The sequence below is a fragment of the Centruroides sculpturatus genome, unplaced genomic scaffold (genome assembly GCF_000671375.1).
Source record: "Centruroides sculpturatus isolate CEXI.00-Female unplaced genomic scaffold, Cexi_2.0 scaffold569, whole genome shotgun sequence".
NCBI classification, from domain to species: Eukaryota; Metazoa; Arthropoda; class Arachnida; order Scorpiones; family Buthidae; genus Centruroides; species Centruroides sculpturatus.
Window position 1 is genome coordinate 95,517 of NW_019384810.1, and position 27,543 is coordinate 123,059.

The 27,543-nt window shown below is 26.3% G+C and overlaps 1 protein-coding gene across 2 annotated transcripts; it reads left to right on the top strand.

Annotated features, from left to right (window-relative positions):
- Positions 1-27,254, top strand: LOC111629773. 2 transcript variants are annotated; one of them, XM_023373686.1, is made up of 10 exons: positions 1-562; positions 1,345-1,463; positions 4,217-4,331; positions 4,604-4,841; positions 19,736-19,800; positions 20,047-20,124; positions 24,661-24,843; positions 24,951-25,036; positions 26,453-26,564; positions 27,124-27,254. In XM_023373686.1, exons 1-10 carry the CDS (start codon positions 358-360, stop codon positions 27,216-27,218), a joined length of 1,296 nt encoding a protein of 431 aa, XP_023229454.1. In that variant the 5' UTR covers positions 1-357; the 3' UTR covers positions 27,219-27,254. The 2 variants fall into 2 exon arrangements, with proteins under 2 accessions (XP_023229454.1, XP_023229455.1); XM_023373687.1 differs by having other exon boundaries at positions 24,661-24,837.
- The last annotated feature ends 289 nt before the right edge of the window (positions 27,255-27,543 follow it).

Here is a 27,543-nt window from a genome sequence, read left to right on the forward strand (position 1 = left end):
ACAAAGGCAGCTTTTTAAGTTATGCAAACTGTGCACGATTGCTATAAGTATAGATTTTTAAAGTATTTATACATCTGTGCATTTATTGCATACATATGAAAAATTTATACAGTTAATTATATATGATGGATACTATAAGACTCTGATTACCAATACATTATAATATTTAATTTTACTAATATAAATATAATAATTGATTTCCTTTTAGGTTTTTAGAATGTTTGCAATCTTGTAATTATAATCATCATTGTTCTTTTAGAAGCTTTAACATCATACATTTGCTACAATTAAAGATTTCTTAGATATAAGTAACGTAATCGATTCCTATCCCTTCTGTTCTTAAACAATTGATGCTGTATGGAGAAAATGATAAAATTTGCATGTATTACAGTGGAGGCTCCTTCAGTGGAATGCCCTTTTAGAGGGCCATTCACTTTCACTTACAGTAGAGGTCAGGGAGAATGCAAATATCCACTTTCTACGGTCGATGCTTGTACAGATGATTCTCATCTTCTCTTCAGGTTTCAAGCTTGCGCTGAAGTCCCTGGAACTGAAAGCAGTGGTGAGAATTTCTTCCCATGTTTTATTTTATTTTTCTTGGGTGTAGATAATAACAATTCCATCGCAATAAGCTACTTTAAAAAGATTAGAAAAAGGAAAGAATAATTGTTGATGGAATAATCCTTTCCAGTGATTCCCGTGGAAGGGATGTTCTTGCTGATCTTCTTTGACAATTTGTTATCGTAATTTAAGCAGAATATATTTCAATAGCGTACTTTTATAGAATTATAGATTATATTTAAACTAAATTTGAAGATTTAAGGAAGAAAAGTACTTAGAATTTAGAGTATTCTTCATCAGAACATTGGTTCGTATATTTTTTATGTTAAAAAATTAATGGATATATATTTACAAAAATTCCTATTTTTAAAAAAATCCATGCATATATTAATAAAAATTTTCAAATAATTAAGTTATTGCCTTTCAGAAAAATCCCTTTTATTGTAGAGAATTTTCCCTCAATAATGGTGAAAGGGAAAATTTAGGGAAAAAAACGAAGCATCTCTTTAATAATTAGGGAAAAACTCTTTCATATTATTATTGATAGTTTTGAATTTAATTTTAGAAAAATTTTAGGGAATTTTCTCGAATGTTAATTCCCTAAAGTACAAGGGAAAATGGAAACTTAAAGTAGTTTTTAAGATAGAAAAATAATATTAAAATGTTTGGAAATTTTAACTTTTTAAAACTTATTTAAATAAATAATAAAAGCTTAAAAATTATTTTAGTCATAAATTCAGGATTCTAATATTTAAATTTTTAATTATATTTAATTTTTTTTAGTGGAGGAACTAAAATGTTTAGCAATCTGGAAGGAAGGTTCAGTACATTATTTGGTAGGGAAAATGACAAAGCAGAGAATTGTCAACGTTCATGGAGATGAGGATACTTATCGATGTTTTGTAGGTATTTTTAACCAATAAAACTTATAAATTATATTAAAATTATCGTGAAATTCGAAAGAATTTTAAACTAAAATAATCAATTTTTTCCTTTTCAAAATACAAGCGACATTTATGAATTATTGATAAAAATTAATGAGAAAATTTTTTATTAAATCGAATTCGTATTCTTTGTAATTGTAAAAATAATTTTTTAAAATAAAATTTTAAATAATTTTAAAAAATAAAAAGAAAAACTAATTTTAAATTAATCTTTTGGAAGGAACAGATTAGAAAAAGAAGAGAAAAACTTGAAATTTCTACAATAAAAAGAATTAATTTTGAATATTTCTGTATAAGAAAAACTTTATTATTCAGATGGAGGGTTTAAAAATATCCCTAACATTAAAAAATGTTAGGGATATTTTTAAAAGGGTTAAAGGAAATTTTTTTTAATAAATAAACATTTTAAGGGCTTTTACCCTAATAAAAAATGCAATTTGACACGCAATTTTTTAATGAAGTATATATCATTGAAATAATTTGAAATGTTTAAAAATTAAATTACTAATGATTTTTTAGGATTATATTTAAATTTGTTTTATTCAAATGAAGGAATTAAAGAAAAATCCCTAACAGAAAAATTTCAAAGAAAATTTTCCTACTAAAACAAAACATTTACGAAACTTTTTTCATAAATAAACATCAATAGGGATTTCTCTTTAATAAAATTCAACAGGCAAATTCTGTAATGAAGTGAAAAGTTTAAAGAAATATACGTAAAATATTTCAGGGAAATTTCCCGAAAAATAAAGCATTTTTAAAGAAATTTCTGAATAAAATGATATATTTAAGTAATAAAATTAAAATTCGTGAACTTTTTTTTCTATTAAAATTAAATATTTAGAGACATTTTTCTAATAAAATAAAAAATTGAAAAAATTTACAAAATGAAGGATTCAGGGAAATTCCCCGAAAGAATGAAATATTTTAATGTAATTTTCCTAACTAAAAGTTTTAATAAAATTAGGAACATATATTTTAAAAACTCTCCTAGTTTTAAAAGGAAACATGCAAATATGTAATGAAAACACTACAAAAATTCTTATTAAAGATATTTTAAAATAATTTCTAATAAATTTTCTATTAAAAATAAAAAGAATTTAATACTGTTCAGTTTTAATTTACTATTTTTTAAAATTTAGAATAGAAAAATAAATGAAAAATATTAATAAATCCCTGATAAATATTTTGAAAGTTTGGAAAGGGATTTATTAATATTTTAGGGACTTTTTAGAGTTTTCTAATATTATTAAAAGATAAAATATGTAAAATTTTACTTTTAATTAATCTTTACGGATTTTTAGATGTTTTTCCCTAATTAATAGAGGATTATTTGGATGAATTGGCGTACAAATAAGTTTAAAAATACTTTAAAACTAAAATTTTATAATTTTATAAGCAAAAATTATGGAGAACTTTGAAATTTTAAATTACTCTTATTAACAAATAAGAAACTTAATAATTTATTTATATTTTATGTCTGTTTATCTGCATTGATTATTTTGTCGCGGCGCAGGTGTGGGCGCCGGCGCTTTGCATTGCCGCGTGTTACTTATAGTTCGCTCTGATATTTTGTATTTAAAATTATTTCTAAAATTTTTCAAATTATTCTTGAAAATATGCAGTAACTTTCCATTATTTATTAATATTTATATAACGCTTATATTTATGATGTTAAATTTCTCTTAACCTAATTAATGAGCCTTAAGTCGCGTCGCGTCGCCATTCAAACGGTCATACTAACATCCATTTTAATATACAGAATATATATTTATTTACATTAATTGTATGCAAGAATTAGAAAAGATTAATAATTTATTAATTTTCTTTGGTTTTTATGCAATATTTATCATTTTATGCCATGAAATTAACCAAAAATCATGGATTTCCTGTTAATTTTTTAATATGTATTCATTGAATTAGCATTAATTAATTGTGTTAATTTTGATAATCTTCGTAAATAAAATTGAGATTAAAATACAATTTTTATATATTTTCATGAATTTTCCCACTTATCCTTTAAATTATGAGCCATTTCTATGTGTAAAGAACTTAAGTTCACCAGGGAAATATGTAAAAAAATATAATTTTCTGCTTAAAAATAATAAAAATCTCTTTAAAATAATAAAAAAACAATTAGAAAAACCATTTAAAATCTTATTTAATATACTTTTTCTTGCATTTTTCAATGATTTTCGCGAAAAATACTTTAAATCATGAGTCATTTGTATATAGAATGAATGCTTATTTTACTATGAAAACTTGTAAAAAATATAATTTCCTGTCTAAAACTAATAAAAGTCTGTTTAAAATTCTAAAAAGTATTAAAAAATCTACTTAAAACACTAAATTTTATGCAACATATTTGAATAATTTAATTTTTATTTTAATTTAAGAACATCGTATCAGATGATTCTATCAGATAAACGCATGATAACCAATTGTTTAAGGGATAAACTTTTAAAAAATTAAGATAATTTCCAAAATAAAAATCTTATAATAAGGAAAATTACTTCTGAAATTACCACATTTTAATCATTTAATTTTCTTTTTTTTATTAATTTAGAAAATTATTAATAAAGGAAAAATGTAACCTATCAACGAGTTTTTTTATATAGAATTTAATTTTTTTGTATGAAAATTTTAATAAAAATTAATCTTTTCTTAGGTTAATGATATTAAAAAAATTTTTTTACCTTTTTATAAATCAGGTATATGATTACATACAAGACAGAGACGGTTATCAAATTTCTCAATCAGCTGATGCATCCTGTGATGGTCTCGTGTTATCCTACGAAGGATCAAGGATAATGCTCCTCAACAAAAGTATGTGAGTGAAGGAAGACTTTTTCTTAATTTATAATAAATATCCTTTAAAAATCACGCGAAAAATCCTAATTTTCAATAACATTTAGTGTTATTTTATAGCAAATTTGATTTTTTACTCTTACTTAATTGAATGGAATTTCATCTCTCTTACAATGTTTTCATGCTGCTTTAATAGATTTTATATTAAATTTTAATTAACTTATGTGATTTTGACCGAAAAAATTTTTAAATCTGATCTAATTTTCATCTGAAAATTCGATTTTTTACAGGTAAGTCACCTACAGCAGATTGCACATTTCCAAGTTGGTTAACAGGACCTAACAAGTGGCATTCTTTGGATGGTAGAACAACTTACATTTTCAGTCATCAAAACACGTCCTTTGTTATAATTAGATCACACAAAGATAGAACAATTGGTGATAAAGCTGACACTAAAATCATTTGTATGAAAGAGTTAGCATCGTCGTATAATTCTACAACAATAATTGCATACAGCATGCAAGGATGGTGAGTAAAATTTACATTTCTACATATAAAAAATTTACATAAGCTTCGATAAATTAAAAAAAAAACTGAATTATTTTGTAGCAATTTTTATAATTAATTTATTAAAATGAATAAATTATACGATATTAATTTTATGCTTTGATAAATCTTACATTAAATTAAATAAATATTATTATTTTTGCTAGTAATTTATAGAATATTTTGTGTAGTTTAACGTAGAATATATTTTTGTATGAAAGTGACTTTTGTCGAGTTGACAAACATGTAGAAAAAATTAAATATCTAGAAATTTGATGTGAAGAAAAACATCAGAAACTGTAAAAGAAACGTTTGTACATCGTTACACTTTGCTGAGAGCGTTTTCTATCTGTCATACCACGACGTACTTTAAGATTTATGAGTTTATCTGACATTTATAGAAATTTCTCCATTTTTTTATATTAAATAGACATACCACGAATTCACTAGAATGGATGTAAGAAGGAAAGAAAAATATTTTTATAAATTTCTAACCAATAATTTCTCCTTTTAAAATGAAAAATAAATATTTATTATATTACATTATATTATACGAATGTTTATTTTAATATACATTATTATTATTATTATTATTATTATACAGAAGTAAAAGCGAGTGTTCTTACAATAAGGAAGCTGTTTGTATTGAGATAAACTTGTAAAATTCTCATGTTTATTAATTTAATATTATTTATTTTTATGTGTTTCGAATTCAAAATTGTAAAATTTATAAAAATGTATAGAAAATCAGCCATAAAATGGCGACTTTCTGTGCGTAGTACCGTGTACTGTACTGAAAAAAACTGATCTACAGGGGCAAATTAGATTAAACGCTCGTTAATTTAAAAAATGTTAAAAAGTACTTAATTTAAATAAAACAATTACGCTAACTATAGCATATTTATTTATTTATTTTAGAAAATTTAGATATAAAACTATAATTAACTTGAAATAAAAAAAGAAAAAATATTCATCACAAACGGTGTGATGCTTCACTACATAGTTCATAAGCTATGCAGAGAAAGAGGATTTACAGGAGACGACACTCGAAAACGTGAAAAATTGCAAGGAAAAAAAGGTCGAGTTTAACATTAAAGTATCATTTAAAATCTGAAAGTGAAAAATTTTAAATAATTGTCATACTTAATGAATTTCGAAAGATAAAATTTCAAATTGTTAAGGAACTTATTACAATGGATAGTGTATAATTAAAGATGCCCAAGATCATTTAATGGTTCTTATACATCAGGTAATCGTGAAATCCACTTAAATGCGGTCTATTAAAAATGGTGTTAGCGAAAGAGCGAACTCTTAACATGATAAAAGAGTAGAAAAAATGGTTATTTACGGCTGAGCAAATTTATTTATAAGAGCCTTTTATCTTTAGATAAATTTATATCATTAAACTATATCCGATAAACGTAGAAAATTACTTTTTATTATGTTCGACCATCAAGTATTATATAAATAACCTAAAGATTAAACGATAGCGTAGTAAATTAGTAGAAAGATTCGACGTTATTTTATAGCTGTATAATGTTATCTTAGTAAATTATTATACTACTGATTTAGTTTACATATTTATATTTTTTTAAATTAAAGAATTTATTGAGAATAAATACTTTTTATGAGTTTTACTCTCTTTATATGTTTAATTTATAAGTTAAAAATGCTTCCATGCTTTTATCTCTAGCAATTTAAAAAAATATATATAATTTCCATTTGAAAAAGTGGAAATTCAGGTTAGAATTTAGAAGTTTTTAATTATTTTAATGTAATTTAAATTCGAGAAACGTTAGAATTTTTCTTTTGAATTTATAAAATTAATATAGTTATTTATTTTAATGTAGAGATTTAATATCTTATAGAATTTATATATCTGGAAGGCGTTTTAATGGATGAAGTTTAAGTTAAAATATTAAAATTAATGGATTTTTTGGTAGATAATTAAATAATTTACTGTATTAAGTGATATTTTGCATAATATTCGATTTATTTTTTTAAATAAGAGGTTAAAATGAAAAAAATTATTACTATAATAGCATCTTTCATCCAATATTATGACCATGTTGTTGAGTTATACTTGCTGATGATTCTCATATAAAATCAAAGATTATTTTGCTATATTCTTACTAAAAAATTAATCAATGGTCGTAAAAATACTGAGAATAACATCAACTTCTTCATTCTTATAATTCAACTCGTGATTCTTTAATGAGAAATGGAAGGGAGGAAGAAGAGTAAGAAGGAAAAAAAGATAAATTATTTATAAATAATTTTTTAAAAGTCGATTACTTTGACAACTTTCTTGAAAAAGAAAAATATGCAAATGAAGAGAAAGAAAAGATGAAGAAAGAGGAGGGGAAAAAGGGTCAAATTAAATTTTCCACAAGGAAAAAAGGCATTTTAGTTGATATGAAAAGATTTGATCAATAATTGCAAAAATGTAACAACACTCGATTAAATTTATTGCAACTCTCCTTTCTCGAAACTGTTTTGACATATAAAATATGACATTGTCGTTGACGTAATAAAGCACTGTGACGTCTTTATTCCTTTTATCTGATAGAATCTTGTAAACAATTTATTCTTTCTCCCTCCTGAATTATCTTTTCCTGTTTTTTCCTCTTTGTTATCATTTATAAATAACATTTCCTGTCCGGATTTGTGTACTCCTTTTTTTTCTAGTAAATAAATTTCCAATTTATCTGAAAAGATTCTTAAATTGTATAAAAGTTTTAGAAAGTCAAGTAAATCTCATAGATGCTGCTCTGAGGATGTTGACGCACAACATATTTATGTGTATATATGTTTTTCTGGGTTGATTTACTTAATGAAAATTCATTCAGTTTTGAAAATTTCTTATGTTTTATGGTATTTTTCAGACATTTCTTCATAAAATCTTCATAATATCCTTCAAAAAGATGTCAAATATATTCATTTCTCACGATTCTAGTAAGCATTTCATGGATCATCTTAATAAATTTCACAACATTTTAAACGAAAATCATATTAATTTTTGCCAAATTTTTAAAATTTTATTAATAATTTATAGAATTATTTAATAAATAAGATAAATAAGTGACTTTGTAATATCAAATGTATAAAATAATATATTCTGCACGAATATTTAAGATTTATTCAACTGTAATAACATTATCCTTGATATAATTCCTTTAAAACTTATTTGCATCATTCTAAATTTATTCTTGAATTTCTCAAAGAGAAAGTTTCGAATATTTTAATGATTTTTCTACTAAATTATATTCAGTATTATGATTTCCATTGAGAATTAATGCTTTTTAAGAGTAAAATTATCTTAAAAATTCAAGAAAAAATACAACAAACAACAAATTAAATGAAATTTGAAACTTTACACTATAGATTCATGAGTTGTTCCTATGCTTCCATCCACACATTTTGTTTTTCTGCATCTAAGAATAATAAAATAACAAAATATAAATTTTTATAAAGGAAAAAAGTTTATACATTTTATTAAAAATAAACTTAAAAGTACAAAAAAAATATTTGTTTAAGTTACACTATCTTTAAGCTATAAGCTACTTAAAACTTCCTGTTAAAATGTCTTAAGGGTGTAAGGACAATATATATTTTTTCAAAATTTAAATTTAACGTAAAACATAATAAAATATACGTTAAATTATCATAAATAAATATATAATAATTTAAAAAATTATACATATATAACATGAAAACTTAGAGCGTAGCATCCTTTCTATTGAAGATGAGGAGGATGAGGATCAAAAGCAATAATGATTTTTATATTTAATTAATCAATAAGAAATTGGTACTTGAATTAAATTTTAATTGATTTCTAATTAAATTACAATTATTTTTAATTAATATAAGTATTGTTATTAATGTTATGAAGAAAAAAATAAATCTTAGTGTATATTTAGTATACTAAGATGAATTTTTACTAGTTTTAAAAAGTAAATATTAATTTTAGAAAATATTTTAAAAATTAATTATATATAAAAGTATAAATTAAAAAAATTTTATATAAATTTTATAATAACAATTTTTGGGGGCTTTCTTGAACGCCGAGGTTGTTGGTGACTTCTCTTACGCACTTCGATATTTTGTATGAAGCTTGTGAATTGGCCATTTTTGGATAAATTATATTGTTAAAAAGGTTTGAAGTAAATTCAACTTAATATCCTCTGAAGGAATATTAAATAGTGACTAAAATGCAACGTTCACCGGTGAAGCGTGGAAGATCATTATTGAACCGAACGAAACTAGGAAGTATAAAGGACCAACTAATTCCGACAAACTCTAAGCTTATAACAGACTATAACTTACAAACGAATAAAGACCCACAAGAAGTTTTCTCAGCAATTATGGATCCTTATTTGGATATAATATCACAAAGCTTTCAAAAATCTTCAGATGAGTTAAATGCGCTCGGTCCTATCTCATTGAATAACTCAGGCAACTCACTAGACATCCTAACAACAGTTTTATGGAATAGAATTTCTGGTCTGATAAACACCTCCAATGATAAACTTTTTAACCAAATTACTTTTATAAAAAAGATCTTGATTTTATTTATGAAAGTATTCGTGAAACCAAAGAACAATACAAAAAAATGGAAAAACAAATCAATAATTTAAAACAAATTGACAATGTAAAAACGGAAAAAGAACTAATGCAATACAAAAAGGAAGTCTTAGTTAATGAACTCCATTATAACAACATAATATTGTATAACTATTCCAGTTTGAAAAATATTTCCAGATTAGAAATTTATAATTTTATTACTTCATTATTAAATCTACAAAATGTGTCACAGGAAGATGTTGTAGCAATAAATCAACTAACCAAGTCAACGAACCCGATTATAAGATTAACACCCAGAAATAATCAAATTCGGGATTATATTTTCACAGTTTTTATAAAAAAGAAACAACAAAATCTACTAGAAGATTGGAAGAATATGCAAATTTCACCAGACTTAACAAAGGAATCAAGAACTAGACGAAAATATTTACTTCCACCCTTTTATGAAGCAAGAAAACAAAATTATCAAACAAAACTACGCAATGACACTTTATTGATAAGTCGAGACAGCTTAACATATAGTATTAGCAGGAAAGCTGGTTTATATGGAAACCTTCCTGCCTTTTTCCATGTCAACGGTAACGGCAAGATGACATATAACGAATCAAAGTAAACCTCAACATAGAAAAGTTACCATAAACAATCAGTTATTTACTGTTATAAACTGGAACACAAAATACCAGTACTTAACTCTCTTCACTTAAAATTCAAACCAGATATTACCGAGATAACCGAAACGTGGATAACCTCCGAGCTATCTTATAAACCAAAATTCTTCAATGAATTTATAATAGGATCAATATCAGAACGCAAGCCATTGAGTCTAGATCGTCCAAGTGGTGGCTTAAGTATCCTAATAAAAAAAAGGACTTCTGCAAAATATTCCAAATCAAAAAATCCGAAAATTTCATCCTACTTTTAATTACAATGAATAAACCCATACTCGGTAATATAAACAACAAACTAATGACAGTGATGATCGCCTATATTCCTTCTGATAACCTATCAAAATTAAATGAAACTTTCAAAACAATAGAAATATGGCAACATATCACTCCGTATATTCTCCTACTAGGAGATTTCAACTCACGAATCGCCGAAATAATGGATTCTTGGTATGATGGACCTAATTCCCTAATTCAAAATATCTGTCAATCTTAAGATAAGCATGTTAACAGACTGGGATCAAATTTAATAGAGATAATAACTGACTATAAAATATATATAGTAAATGGTCGTATTAAGCCTGACTACCCTGCAGAATAGACTTGTTTGGAACACGCTGGAAAATCTACTATTGATCTTACAATATGTTTAGAACTTTTGTTAGACTGTTGTTTGAAATTTATTATAACAACCTTTGACGCATCCGACCATTTTCCCACAACAACAAAATTTTTACTGTTTTCGTTAAAGAAACCAAATAATTCACTCAATAAGTGTCAAAAGATAAATTATAAAATTACAAGATATTCAGTCGAAATCGGAAACAAATTTACTAACATCCCGGAAATAACAGAATATAATAGTGGTGAAATTTATAAACTAATGATAAATATAATGAACGACTATATGCAAATCAATTACGACAAAAGAAACGTTCAAAACGCATTCAGAAAAATTTGGTACGACCTCGACAGTTATAAAATGAAAATGATAAAGCAAATCAAACTAAAAATATTCAGAAAAGATTTAAATGACCTAAATTTTCTTAATAACATGAAGGCAAAACAAAATTATAATAACTTACTTAAATCCAAAAAAGAACTACTTCCGCAATCTCGAATCTATTTTAATCAAGAATAGTAAGGACAGTAAATTATTTTGGATCACAATACGAAGATTTTGCTTTAACTCAAATCTAAGTTAATCTTCTATAATAGACTATGATTTACCAGTGGTTTCCAAATATCCAAGTAATTTGGCCACCAATATCTAATACTGACTTTTATAACGAATGCTTAGACTAATTTCACAATTAATGAATTAGAAGACGCCATTAACAAAACTAAAAGCAACCCAACCAGGTAGTGATTACATTCCAACCAAATTCCTGAAAATGCTTCCACACCAAACAAGAATTAAACTATTAAATTTATTCAGCTCAATGTATAAAGCAATCTTATATCCAAATTCTTGAAACTAGGTTATATTTACCATGATATAGAAAAGCGGCGACCATCTTTCTCCAAACAAGTATAGACCCATAGCTCTATTATTAACTCTATGAAAATGTTTTACAACAATATTAGCAATCAAATTTCAACAATGGACTTAAGCAATGGATTTATAAGCTAAATCTAATGCTTACATTAGAAACAAGGAAACAGAATCTGCTATTTTTCTACTATTATTGATAATACATCTACACCTAACTAAAAAAACACAGAAAAGTATATGCGTCATTTATCGATATCCAAAAAGCCTTCGACTCAGTCTACGTTTTTCTACTAGTGAATAATTTGAAAGCCAGTGATGCAGGTGATTGTTTTTCATCAACAATATTAAAACTCTTTTCCAATTATAATGCAAAAATTAAACAGGACAGAACTATATCTCCTTCATTAGACCTTTCACGTGGCGTACTCCAAGGAGATCATCTTTCGCCTTACTTATTTAAATTTACCTATTTGGAATAGACCAACTTATTCATAAATCTACTGATGGCATTGAAGTTAGCAATAAAGTTTTTCATTATATTCAATTCGCAGATGACTTGGTAATTCTAGCCCCTACAAAAATCTCTCTCCAAAGAAAAATCAACCAATTAAATTCATACTTCAAATCGATTTACAGGTAACCCCCGTGTAACACGGATTCCCATAACACGGCAATTTTTTGGAACGTAACTACCGTGTTATACGGGGGTTACCTGTACTTAACGATAAACCCAAGTCCAATCTGAGTCAGTCTACATTATCTATATAAACTTGAATGCCTCCACATCTACTTCCTCCGTAAACTACTTCATTTAAAAAGGTCTGTTACCGATTACGCTATACGCCACGAAACTAATCGTATTTGGTCCTTTTCTTTTTTGTTAAAACGAATAATAAAATTCTACTACCGACTGAAATTTAAAAGTGATAACAACATAACTTTTTACATCAGGAAATTATTAAACAAGGCAAAAATTTAAAAACCGAGCAGTTTTGGCAAAACAAATTCAGCAGAATCTCGAATGCATTTGGAGTATCAGAGTTATTATTTAAAAATAAATTCATATAATGATCTATGGTGTTGCATTAAGCTTTTGTGTGTAAAACTGCTTTATTTCCCTATTAAAAAAAATTGTTTCTTCTAATCAAATTTCTTAAAATTTTTAATAAAAATTCATATAAAATTTAAGTGTTTTTACATAAAATTAATTTATTTTATTTTATTTTTAAGAAATAACAGCGTATAACGCGCACCAAGTAAATTTATAAATATAAATATTGTAACGTTTGTTAAATAATTTTTCTAATAAAATATAATAAAAATGGAATAAATTTTTATATTTTAACAATAAAATTTATCGTAAAGTAAAATTTTTTCTTTGTTTTTTACTTATAATTTTTTTAAAATTTAACTGAAAAAATATATTTATTTTATGTTTTTAAATTTAATATTTAATTAAAATTATAAATTGAATGTTTTTATGTTATATAAAATAAATTACTTTTATTTGTTAAAATTTAAATAATAATTTTTTTCTAAATACTTTTAAGAAAATCATATGCAACGTCATTTATGAGTATATCCAAATGAAAAATATAAAAAATAATCATGGTAAAGTGCAAAATTTTCTCATTTTTAATGAAAATAAGCTTAGAAATTTCATATAATAAACTTTTCTCTTAATTTTATTCTTGTATAAATTTAAAAGTTTATTTTTAAATTTTTTTAAGCTTATCATATAAAAATTTTTACAAATTTAAGTTCCGGTTTAAAATATATTTTAAAAAATTCAAAAACTTGAACAATTCAACATTAAAATACTGTAAAAATTAAAATTAAGAGAGAAAAGTTACCTGAAAAATACAATTTTTGACGCATGAAAAATGTAATGACGTCATTTATGAGTAAACGAAAATTATGAATTAAGAAAGATCGGAAAATTTTTAAAATTCAACAAAAATTTATTATAGAATTTAATTAAATATAACTAAACAACCAAAAATTATCTAAAAACATTAAGCATAAAACTTTAAAAATAAATTTTAAATATCAAACGAAGCTACTTATACAAACTTACGTCTGGGGATAAAAATAAAATTTAAAATCTATTAAATAATAAAATAAGTATAAGAAAAGGATAAAATTCGATACAAATAACTTAAAAAAATCAAGATTTTCGTTTAAAAATATTCATTTTTAATGTAATTTATCATGTGATGACGTCATTTATGAGTAAGTTTAAGTAAAAATGGCGCTGTAAGGGAGGGAAGAAGGCGTGTGGCTTATGTTTTAAATCAAAATTTGGTTACGGTACTAACAGAATTGACAATCTACTGTTCAATATAACGTATTTTGACGTTATAACAGTTACAATGCAGTTCGAATGACTTTCGCACGAATTTAAAAGATTTTTTCCTTTTGTTTCGTTCGAATCGTCCCCTTTCTAATACCTTAGATACGTCAGGAAGGGAATATCGGAAGCGAGCGGTATATCGATCTATCATTCCTGGATCTCTTTTTACGGTTGGTGAGATGTGGACTTCATCCCCCTCCTCCTACAGTCCATAGACTTGATCCTAGTAATGTTACAGCCTTCATATCTTTTTACGATCCTCTAAAGGTGTGTGTGTCTATATGTATTTTTTTCCTTAGTTCCTTCGATTCGCGAGTGCTGGAAAGGATATTTTTCTGTCAAGCGTGTTGCACGATTAAACAGAATTTTTAATGGAGTAAAATCGACGTTTTGTGTGAGTGATGAACATTTGGATGTTGAAATTTGAGGCTATTTTACTCAAAATTTGCTATTTTTTATGAATTGATAGGTAAGAGACTTCATTTTGCTCTATGGAGCTCGTTATAGTTAATTTTTGATAAGATTTTGATCCATTTTAGCATCCTGATGAAGGATCGTGCGGATGATGCTGAATGGAGATGGTAGAATTTAAGCTGATTATCAATATTATAGGTTGGTGAATGGTTGTATAAAGATGAAAATCCTTTAACAGGGCTTAAGCATTATATTATTGTAGGATTTAGAAAGGATTTAGGAAATTAGGAGTAATATATTCTATATAATGATATAATAATATAAATAACATTATATTAAAAGAGCAGACAGATGACGATAAGAGTTGATAAATGGCGGAAATTCTAAGAAAAAAGGATAATTTGAAAAATTAAATTTTATACTTAATTTTCTTTGATGTAGAAAGGTTAAGGTTCAAACTATCCTTAAAATCTTATGGAGATTTCCTGTAAATCTAAAGAGAAACAAGTACTTTTACACTGATAAATACATATAAAATGCAAATCTATTAAAGAAAAATACATTAAAAATACATTTTACTCTGCTTCAAAGAGAATCGTACAGCGATACAAGAGATAATATCGTTAACTGTGTAATTATGGACAATATAAAAGCGGGATTATCACAAAAATAATCGTATTTATCCTGAAAAAAATAAATCAAATATTCAAAAAGTATTCAAACATTTGTTGTAAAATCTAATACAAACTCGAATATATACAATATTTATACAGTTTTTCATCGTATAATCAAGTGAGAAGCACAGTATTTTCATAAAAAACTACAAATTTGCTCACTTGTACTGTTACTGTACATTCGTGAAGATCACAATTCCTACAACATCCGCATCTTCAGAACGGATTTAACTTAACGAAATTTCTTCTAACGCATCCACTTATGCATAAGGATTAAATTTCTTCATCCTTATCCACCTGATCCACCTGATACAGGCAGCTATCAACTACAGATGTCTACCTTCATATATACATTATTTTTTGTTATTATTTTTTTCTGAACTCCAATTATTTCCTATCATTTATCTAGCATCAATGTCATTACTCACTGTTGTTTTGCATTCTTTTTTATTGATTTATCTTATTTTTTTGTCCTCTAACTCTAAAGCAATCTGCGCTTTACATTCTTTACCATTTAATGACTACAAAAATCGATTTACATGTTTTTCAATTTATTCGTTCTAACCTATAGTAAATTTTCTTTTTCCCTTAAATATCGATGTTTCTACTTAAATATAGTATATATATCTACGTTTCTAGCTTACAGATGATGTTGTATCGATAAGAAATTGGATAAAAATCGATGGTTTATATAGGTATGTTACGCTACTCTATGATGGAGGATGGAGAGTTATCGACTCTCCTCTCGCATCTTTATACGTAATTATCGCATTTTACCATCTGGAAATGTTGTAATTTAATAAAATCAACATCTTTACTTGTTTATTAACATCATTTCTCATCCAAAATACCTTTTTTTAGCATCATTCCGAGGCGACAATCGTGTTCATTCTTTGTTTTCTTTTTTTATTATACATTTTCACTCGCCATCTGTCAAATTCGATTCTAGACTTCATATGTCAAAGATGAGGATATTTTGATATCATAATCATCTTTTATCACCTTCTTTATACTTTTATTTGTTTCTAAAAATATAGAAAAATGATTTTTTTCACGAATTTTCCTTCCTCTCTTCTATAATTTTCTTATTTTCTTTGATTCGTCGCATCATTCTACATCTTTTTTTTAGGTTTTTCGCTTTAATTTTGTTAAATTTTCTTCTTTTTTCCTGGTTTTTCTGCATTAATTAGTGCAGTTTTTCTGTTTAAATTTTCTAAATTTCTCGTTAATTTACTTGCTAATTGCAATATTTAGGTCAAAATTCGGTTTTTAAATGAATTTTTTTAAATAATTTTATTATATATTTTTTGTATCTTCTAGTTGTTTTAATGTTAGAAATGTTTTTTTGAAGTATTTATTGTATTTTTCTACTCGAAAAATCGTTTTTTCTTTGTTGTACAATGCTGTAAATGTTATAAATTTTGTGGTTTTATAAGACATATTCCTTGAGATTTTTACAGTATTTTTTCAGATATTTTAGGAAGTTCTTGCATTTTAAAATATAAATATTACAATATCTTATAATTTACTTAAAAACATAAAGTAATTAACCATTTTATAGTGATTTTATATGAATCTAGCACGAAAATCCTGCAGAAAATTAGGATTACAAGAATCTGTTCGCTTGATTTTTACGTTTTAAGTAATTAAATCTATAATTTTCTCTCATAAACCCCCAAAAATCACGTTAAGAACTAATTAATTCCGAGCTCAGTTTCAAAATAATCTTAATTATAATACTCTGCAGCATCATATGCTGCGATTTCTATTTTCCTCTTATCCTGTTCCAGCTTATCCCTCTTCCAGATTGATGCTATGTCATATTTTAATAAAGGATAACCTCCTGCTCCTGTTTATCATGCGATAAGAGCGGATAAAACTCATAAAATCCGCATCAGCTCTTAATATATAACTGGATTCTGCCTTCTATAATCTTCTATAAAACATGCTGGCTCCTAGAAGATTGCTACAAATTCTGTTTTCTACTTCAGTTGATGAGGTTTTTTCCTATACTTTTTTTGGTAAATATTTTAAATATAATAATTAAGTATTTATGGTCCTACATAGAAGGAAGGTTTATAAATCATTTCTGAAAGCAAATAATGGAATTTCTGTTGAACTTATAGAAATGAAAGGAATGAGAAGAAGTGAAATTCATCTATTTTTTCCAGGTGATGGTCAACAGATGGACACGAAAAATTCTATTGTCAACAATATCCCTAGATGGAAAATTGAAGTACGATCTGAGAGTAAACTATCAATCATTTTCGATATATTTTCCATTCCCTGACCTGTTTAAACTTATAGATTTGGAATTCTATACGAGTTTATCTTCAGAATTTGTGTAGAGAATCGTCTACATCATCACACATGAATACTTAAGTGCAGTTTCTGGCCTACAATAGGCTTAAAATTTGAATTTCTCACTAATTAACAAATGGGAAACGCCATAAACAACGATAATTATCACGAAGTTCAAGCTGAGTTATCATTGCAGTCTCTAAAATCTATAAACTGAACGTATAAAGTTGGAGAATCTTCCTTATAAATTTATAAAAATCGATAAAAAAAAACAATTTATTGCTATTAAATTTTATTATTAAAATGTATAAAAATGTCCAAAATATCTTCAAATTTTATATTGAATTAAGTTTTCATGATTTTCATTGTTAGTATAGAATTTATAAAAATTTTATACACGAAAATATATAGAAACCTGCGATTTTATAACAAAAAACGTCAAGAATTATAGGGAAACAGTGTTTATTTATTTATAAGTATAAAACTTGTAGTGACCAATTTACAAATTTTATAATTTTATAAAGCTAAAATTTTTTTAAAAATACCGAAAACGTGGGGATAATAAACGAATTGCTCTGATGTTTTTATTTGTTGCAAATATAAGAAACCTTCGTAAAATATTGATAAACTACTAAAAACTGTAATTAAAGCGGAATTTTAATCGTTTAAATTTATAAATTTTAAAATTTTATAACATTAAAATATTTAAAAAAGGTTAAAAACACGAGAAGAATTAATGAATTATGTTCCAGGAAGGTGATTAACATATCTACAACTAATCTGCATGTTAAGAAGAGAGATTTTTTTGTTAAAATCTATAGTTTACAATTCTGTGTATACACTGTACACTACATATTTATATACATATCTGTTGAGTGGACTTTGACATATGTTCTGAATAATGCTCCACCCAATGCACCATTGCGTGTAATTCTGATAATTGATAGTGATGGAGATTTTTTTTCTGAAACAGAAAAAAAACAAAAAAAAAAAAAAATGGAAATCGTTCGCGTGTCTATTGAAATCACAGATATTTGTAGCTAAAACAGATGCAATTTATGTAAATTAATATCCTTATTTAATTGATTTTTTCCAATTCTTTTAACGGTTTGTAGCGGAAATTATGTTTGGAGAATGGACATACTGTGTATATCAAGAATTATTTTATGTGATTTTATAGGTTAAATTATGAAAAATCGGATAAATTTTATAAGAAATTATAATTTTGAAGAGATTTTTTAAGCGTATAGCATAAAGAATTAAAGGTTGAGGATTAGGAGAGAGTAGGAAATACATAATGAGTTAAGAAGTACAAAATTTATCTTGCTCTTCCTACTCTTCTCTAACTAAGAAGAGAAAGTAAAAGCTTATGAGTTGAATGATTAAATTCCTACTTTTACTTTCTTCTGTTTTATTTGTATAGAAAATAAAAGAATGTAGGAGTAGAATTACAAAGTGTAGAAAGTAGAAGCTTAAGGGTAGGGAGATTAGCAAAAATAGGAATGAAGATAAGGTTAATCAATATTAGAAATTGTAAAATGGGTGTAAGTAAAAAGTGAAATAGCAAAAGAGAGAAGTAACAATAAGTACAAAAAGACTGCTCTTGTAAGTTTGATGAAAATAGGAGTTGCATGAGTAGGAAGAGCACTTAACTTGCACTTTCTAGTCTTTCAATTAATCTTTTTTACTCTAAGTAAGAACAGAAAGCAAGAATTTATGAGTAGAAAGAATGGGCAAGATCAAGATTAAATTCCTATTCTACTAATCTCATAGGAAGCACAAGAATATAGGAGCAGAAATTGCAAAGTAGGCAAGAGTAGGGACTACAAGATTAATTAAGAGTGGGAATTGTAAAATGGGAGTAAGCAAGAACTGAAAGATTAAGTAAGAATAGGGATTGCTCTTCTAAATTAGACAACAGGAAGTGCAAGATAAGCAAGAGCAGAGGATGGTAAAGGTAAAATGTAACATTATCTGCAGGCTAACTACAAGATATAATTAGAAAGATTAAGGTATCATATGGAGGTTTGTACATAAGTTAGTCTAGGAGGTTAGTGGATAAATAGTACTATCATTTATGATAAATTTATATTTTTGATCAGGATAAATATAGTTATATAATTAGAATAAAATAACAAGTGTAATCAGGGTAAGTAGTAAACTGACCAGGATGAGAGTAATAGTGTAATTAGGATAAGAGAAACAGCATCTTCCGGAGAAGATAGATGCTGATAGAATGAGTTTATCTGGGTAAGAAGAAAGTATTTGTGAGTTCTGTACTATACATAAATATACTTTATGCAGCAATTCCTAACGCTGTATTTATACTTTTCAATATATTCTACACAAATTTATGGAAATTACATCCATATAAAATTATTTACTTCCAGTTCCAATGGATATATGTGCCTGGTTTTCTATCAAAGAGATGCAAACATTGTTGAACTGGAAACAGGTAAAAGTTTATATAAAAATCTGGAATAAACTTTAAATTTAATCTTTAGAAAAATATAAAATTCGTTGCTCTCTTTCTAGAGTGCAAGGCGATCGAGTTTAATTAATAAGAGCTCATTTTTCTTATCAATTAAACTCGAGATGTTAGAGGAAAGATTTCTTTAATAATAATTAAATTAAAATGATATAATTAGCAAAAATATAATATTTTAATTAAATTTTAAAAGTTTTAAGTGTTCTTTTAAAGGAGAGAAAACTAGAAGATTACAAGATGCGTGCCAATCGCACTATTATAAAAGTAAAGCAGAGTTTACAACTCTAGTTGGTAAGTGTTTATCCTAGAGATACGTTAGTTTTTTTTAATCTAAATTTTACTTTAATTTTCTCTTTGAAATTATTTTATAAGAGGTATTTTACACTAAGTTGTTAAGATTATTATGAGAATAATTAAGGTATACACTTCTAAAGAATCTTTCTCTCCTCTTGTTGTAAAGAAAGAGAAAATTAGAAACGGGGGATCATCATCTCTCCTTAGGAAAGATAACGTTAATTTACTTTCACCATTCAAAAGGATGGAAAAATTTTCAAATTCTACTTTAAAATTTATCTTTTTCTTTTTATTTTTAAATGAATAAATTGTATCAAAACGTTTTTTTCTTAAACTTTATCCAACAGAAATGTGGGTAACTTCGTGGATCTTGTTTACTTTTATTATTATTATTTGTTAGGAAAAAAAACGAGAGAGTTCTGTTGACGTGAAATGTTTACAGTCGAAAAATATGAAAATTTTGCTGATTTTTACTCTTTATTCTTTACTTTATTGAATGATGATTGTCATTTATTTAGGTAAAGAGGATCAGAATTTGATGATAGAGATAAACAGATAGAGTCACCCTTCAGAGATCAGAGAAACACGTAAAAAGAAGAATCAAATCAAGGGCATCATCTTTTTATTCTAAAGGAATCAAATCAAAATTCTCATCCTTTAATACTAAAGGAATCGAATCACGGGCCTCACCTTTTAAGGGAAGTCATTTTTTAATGTTAAAAGAATCAGAAAAAGGAATCATCCTTTAACAGTAAAGGAAACAGATAAAGGAAATTATCCTTTCATAATAAAGGCAAACAAGTAAAGGTAATCATCAATCGTTAATGAAGGCCATCGAACAGTGAAGACATCCTTTGATGATAAAGATAAACTAAATAATGGAAAAAACTTCCTGACAATAAAAAGCAGAAAACCAAGCTGAAGATGTTGCAGTTTACTTTAATTTCTTTATTTATTTTTATAAAATTCTTCATTAATCCGCATCTCTTATAATTATAGAAGAATGCATTATACAAAAATCCAATGCTTAAAACTACAATTTTTAAATGTTTAATTACTCGAACACCATTAAAAACACTCGTAAAATCTTTTTACTTTTTATTAAATTATTAAAAATGAAGTTAAAATTTCAAAAAACAAATTTATTTTTTACACATTTTCTTCAGTAGAAAACCTCTTAAATAAAATTTATTACCTTCGTTTTCTCATCTTTTACAGTTGAAGAAACACAATTTCTTGATACAAATTTATTATTTTTGCTGCAGATTTAAAGGGGAAAAATTAGAAATTATAAGAAAAGAAAGTTGTAAAATTTCATAAAATCACAATAGAAAAATTATTTAAGATAAATCTTTAATTTAAAATCGCGTTAAAAATTAGTAACTCGATACTCTGATTTATTGATGATCTCATAAATCTTGTTATTTAATTATAATTTATTTGTGAATGTACGTTTTATCATTGACTTTATCATGTCTTCGTGCTTTTAAGATGAATTTTATTTAATTTTAATTATTTATTTAAAGAATACTCCTCGGATGCATTCCAGCAATGCTAAAATTTCTTTATTGTTTTTATCTCTTCCGGAATGGGAAAGAGAAAAATAAGAGAAAGATGCTTTGTTATTCCACTCGGTTTGAATGCTTTCAATCATAATCTTATTGATCCCCTCATTGAAGTTTTCTGCTTTTGGTTGTCTTATTCCAATGCCCATCTCGTTACTATAATTCCTGCATGAATTTCAACGGATTGCATTCTATTTTTTCTTTATTTTTCTCAACTAAATGTAAATAATACCGTTATTTTATTCTTTTTTATGCATTTTTGCTGAAAGACCTTTAAGAAATTTCCATATTTTCGTCCTCTTCTGCACAAAATAACAGTTAAGGTATCACGATGATTTTGATCGTCAATGTAAAAAATAATCGTTCTCTTCCTTCTCTAGCAAGAAATTTTACGATAATTTTGTAGATTTAACAATGAATTTAATTGATTTTAACAATAATTTATCGTCTAGATGTAGAGGAATTAAGATCTTCAACCATTTATCTACGTTTTCCAGCATCATCATCAATAGATATTGGAGCATATAAATAGTCAGAAATAGTCAGAGTTTTATGTAATTCTAATGAAAAATTCGATGTAAATTTTATTTAAAAGTAGAAAAATATATAATTCAATAGAAAATATAAATATTTTCTGGATTAAATTCTTGTTTCAGTTCAAATGTTATCATAAATAAATATATATATATGTTCTTGTATACGTGAATGCACTTAAAGAATTTTGTCATCATATTGATTCTTTATTGAACTTTTTTCATTTTTTCCTGTACATATTTTTCTTTTAAAGTAAAAAATGTATTGTCAAGCGTTCTTTAAACATGCTTTTTTTATGTGTCAACATCTTTTCTACATACGAAACATCTGAATTATCCTAAAGAGCCCTATAGTAACTTTACATTGCTGTTTATGTATTTTCAGGAAAGTTATTGGGGAAATTTTGAGAAAATTTCAGTAAATTTTTCGTAAAAATTAAGAAAAAATAATGCTCATCTTTATAAGTAAAACTACATTCAAATCATAAGTAAATTATAAAATTTTTAAATGTTATATTAAAGAATTTTTTACTTTGAAATTAGAGAAATTTTTCTTACGTCAGGAAAATTATTTTCTTGTAAGAAACTTTTTTTATTTAGTTGAAGAATTTTAATCGTTTTGATCAGGAATTTTTTTTTAAATAAGGGATATTTTGTATTTTTTGAAAATAATAAATATTCTCAGAGTAGTTACATTTTCTGAGTGAAGAAAGGGATTTTTCTCTTCAGATGAGGAATTTTCTTTAAATTAGAGCTTCAGATCAAAATAAATGATTTTAGATTTAAGAATTATCGTCCTTTATAGAAAAAAATTATTATTTATGTGAGATTTATTTATACTTTTCCATAATTTCCATATCTATCCATATCTAGATCTTCTTTAAGTAGAATATATCCTTTAAAATGTCTTCGATAGACTATATACTAGTGAAAAGTTATTCTCTAAAAGAATTTTTTCTAAACTTAAATGGAATTGAATTTCATGAGGACGAGACCTTCAATATATCAACGAACATAATTAAATCCTCATCCTCTTTATCATTTTCTTTGTTGAATTCTCTTTCTCATCTTCCAAATTTATCTTACTCTTTTGTTCATTTGCATCTATATTTTTCTGTTTCATCTCCTCACTGTTATCTTCTTCACTCATCCTTTCTCTTCTCTATTATTTCTTCTTCTATAATAATGATACCTTCTTTCCTCTACTATTCTTATTCTCCTTAGTTATCTTTTCATCTTTGTCTCATCTTCCTATCATTATATCCTTAATCTTCTCCTCAATTCTAGATTTAGCTCATCCCTATCTCTCTCTCTCTCTCTCCCTCCTCATTTTATTCAACAGCATTTTATCATCTTTTCCTTTTCCCTCTTCCCTAATTATCATTTTAAAAAAGGGAATTTTTGTTTTTCTATAAGAAAATTTCTTTTTAATAATTAAAAATACCTGTTTTAGTGATAAAAAGGTAAAATTTTAAATATATTCTGGATTTCTTTCCCAGTAAAGGTTACATTGATGTAAACACCCCCAAGCTATGATTAATAAAGTATTAAATATACTTTCTCCGAAACAAAATTAAATTTTAGAATTAGAAAATAAAATTTAAATAAAACTTCCAAAGAGGAAATAAACAAATAAAATTATGATGAAAAACTATTTAAAACTTCATCTTGAAAGTTTCTGTTAGGTTAATTTGATATTCTAGAGACTATTAATAAGTAAGAAAGTTAGAATGCTGTTGACGATGAAGATAAGAAGGAAATGATGAGGGAAAAAAGTTTAAAAAGGAAGAGAAAGGGGATGCGATGAAGAGGAAATGAAGAAAAAAGAGTGGGATGAGGAGGAGATAAGAAAAGATGAGGTGGATGAAGAAAATATGTGAGAAAGGAGGGCGATGGATGAGGAGAAGATGAGGAATATAATGGAAGATAAAAAAGAAAGAGAATGGGATGAGGAAGAGATGAAAAAATAAAAATAGAATGAAGGTAAATAAGAAAACGTAGAAGCGATGGATGATGAGGGAGGAGATGAGGGAAATAATGGAAAGATAAAGAAAAGAAAAGAGTGGGATGAGGAGGAGATAAGAAAGGGTATGACAGTAATGATAAAAGTAAAAACAAAATAAAAATGAGGAGTTTGAGAAAAGAGGAGAAGCAGAGGAGAAAAAAATAGAGGTGAGGAGCAGTAAAAAATAAGTTTGAGAAGGCTGATAAAAAACAATTTGAGAAAGAATGAAACAACAGAAATGGGAATAAGTGGGTAAAATAAGAATACGAAAGAAGGAATAGGAAAAACTGATAGGAAAGAATAGAGGGCGAGGAGTAGAAGTAAAAGCAGGAAATGAAGGTGGAGTAGAAGGGGGAGGAGTTACGTATAAAAAGAACTGTTTTATTTTTCAGTTTCTAAAATTGTTTTACTTTCTGTTTTTCTTTTAAAGCACCCTTAGCCGATAACGACGTGTGCCCTCAGTTAGTAGAGACTGATGGATTGAAGATAAATGCAGGAAAAGTTAGTTTACGTTCAGAAGATTGCAGAGGTAGCACAGCTCACGTGGTGGGATGCAGAAGCAAAGATACTTTAGAATTTTTAACGACATGCGCTTCATTTAAAGATCGTATGAGTTAGTCATTTTTCTTAAATTTATCACCCATAAAGTACAAACTTTCAAATAATAATAATAAACAATTATAAAGAGTAAACATTATTTTAAATGTAATTTTTTTGTAGCATTTCAGTGCCACGGATGGTGGGAGGAGAACGAGAAAACTTATCTCATTGCTGGACTTAAAAATTCCAAGACTAAATACTGTTTTGTAAGTAAGGTTATATGCTTAAAGGAATTTTTATTAAAGTCATTATATGATATATATTTTAAAATTTTAATAACAAGTAAGAGTGAGGAGAGAAAGCGAGAGGAGGAAGAGGAGAGGAAAAAAAAATAGTAATAACAATAGTGAAGATGAAGTAGAGCATTCTTTTGGTGGAATATCAATAAATGGAGTGAAGTGATAACATTAAGAAAATGGAACATTCCATCGTCGACAAAACTTTTTCAAAGATATGAAAGAATTTAAGAGGGGGGTTTACGTTCTGTCTAGTTAAATCGACTCTACTAATGACCATAGTTCTTTCTATGTTTTGGGTGTGATGCGTTTAATGTTTTCTTCGACATCAAAAGCCTTTATGTTCCGCTCCACTTAGCTGAAATGAAAAGTCAAAAAAGTGGAAATGGAATCATGTATTGGATGTGAAAAAATATTGAAAAAAACTTTAATTATTAATCAAAATATTCGGTGATATATGCCATGTATTTTTTTAAAAATTGTATATGTAATCTTCTAGGATGCATCGACGTAAAGGGATAAATGAGGAAATTTGATGTAATTTTAAATGAACTTTACATAATGATGGTTTCTGTTTATGCAATTTCGCATAAAAATATAATTGGTGTCATACAAATTATGTTTCACACGCAGCAGCATCACTCTTCTTTCTCTAAAAGGATGCCCTCAGTTTTTTTTTAATTTTAAATGTAATCTTCTACTCTGTGATGCATTAATGTAACTGTTATGAGGAATAAATGAGGAAATTTGATGCAGTTTTAATTCAATTTAAAATATTTTTGGTTCCTATTGATGCTAATTATATTTTTCAACAAAATTACATCACGAAAATTACGTTTCATACGCAGCAACATCATTCTTTTTCCTCTGAAAGACATGTTTGCAGCTAGGATAAATATTAATATTCAGTTATCTTGGGTCCTAATTTATGTAATTTAGATCATGAGATAATTCGGAAATAATTCGTATTTCATCTTTATATGAAGAAAATATAATTAAAATTTAAAAACTTGTAGCATTAGCACTTCCATGTCTTCTGCTAGAGTGATGCTTGTAGCTTCAAAAAAAAAAGAGCCAAAAATTGCCAAAATTTAATTTTGTGGTTCTTTACTTTATCATATATGATGTTATAACTATGATGTAAGTCGTTTTACATCAGGAACAAGCCGGATATGCACTTATTATGACCCTATATAAGTCCTTCCCTATCATTAAGAGTCCTTAAATGTAGGCCCTAGCTACAGATGTACAGTTTACGTATCACATTTTCATCCCTACATACAATGCAAATTCGGAAAAATGTAATTGAATTAATTACAATTTGACGATAATTAGGATGTAGAACTGTCCATTGTTATCTGTGGAATTAATTAATTGTATTTTCAGGTGTACACAATCGACGGAATTGTTACCAAATTATCAGCATTGTATGACACATGCCATAGAGGTATCATGCCTGGAATTACAGGGAACCTCACTTTTAACATTACGGCAGCAGGTAAATTGTGTTAAACATTAACTAACAGTAAGCTTAACAAAAGGGCACGAAAAAGCCTTCTACAGGAAAATTTAATTGAATTTTTAGACAATTTTTCTCAAATTATAATTAAATACTAATATAAATTATATACAATGTAATGGAATTCTATATAGTTGTTTAATTTTTTTTTTAAATTAAATTTTTTGGTTGCGTATTATTCAAAAGTTAGGGGCTTTTAAAACGATATACGTTCGTTTTGAGTTGCTACTAATTCAAATTTGAATTTGACAAATTACGTTAGCCACACTCGCGCTTCCGACCAATCAGCGATAAGATAATTTTGAATTTTTAAATTTGACCAATTACGTGAGCTATGCTGATATTATAACCAATCATCAATAAGAAAATGCAAAATTGTTAAACTCTACTAATCATTCATATAAACCGAACCAAAAATTCATTAATTAAAAAGAGGACGAAGGCCAAATTAAAATTATATTTTTACCTTATAATTTTAATATATATTTTATTATTTTAACTTAAATTAATATATATATATTTTTTTTATTTTGTATAGGTAAATGTGAATACCTTCTAAATCGAGCTCCGAGCCAAAAGAGTCTCATAAATCCCTTTATGTTATTAATGGTGGCCTGTGCCTTGATGCGGTGACAGGCTCTGTGATGGACATCTACAAGATAAACAAAACAGTGCCTATTTCCTAAGAACCTTAGAAAAAAATTGAATTTAAAAAGAAAAAAAAAACAAAAAAGACTGTGGTGTTTGTATGATCTTGTTGTACATAAAAATTTAAAAAAAAGCGACGTGCAATACAAAAGGAGCGGAGATGTTCTGTACTTGTTCCATCCTAGGTCTACTGTTTATTGTTATGTATATTCCCGAAAAAACAGAAAAAATACGAAAAAACATAAAAAAAATTAATAAAAATTCTTTCCTGGTTCAATTTGTCAATTAAAATAAACAAAAACAAAACATA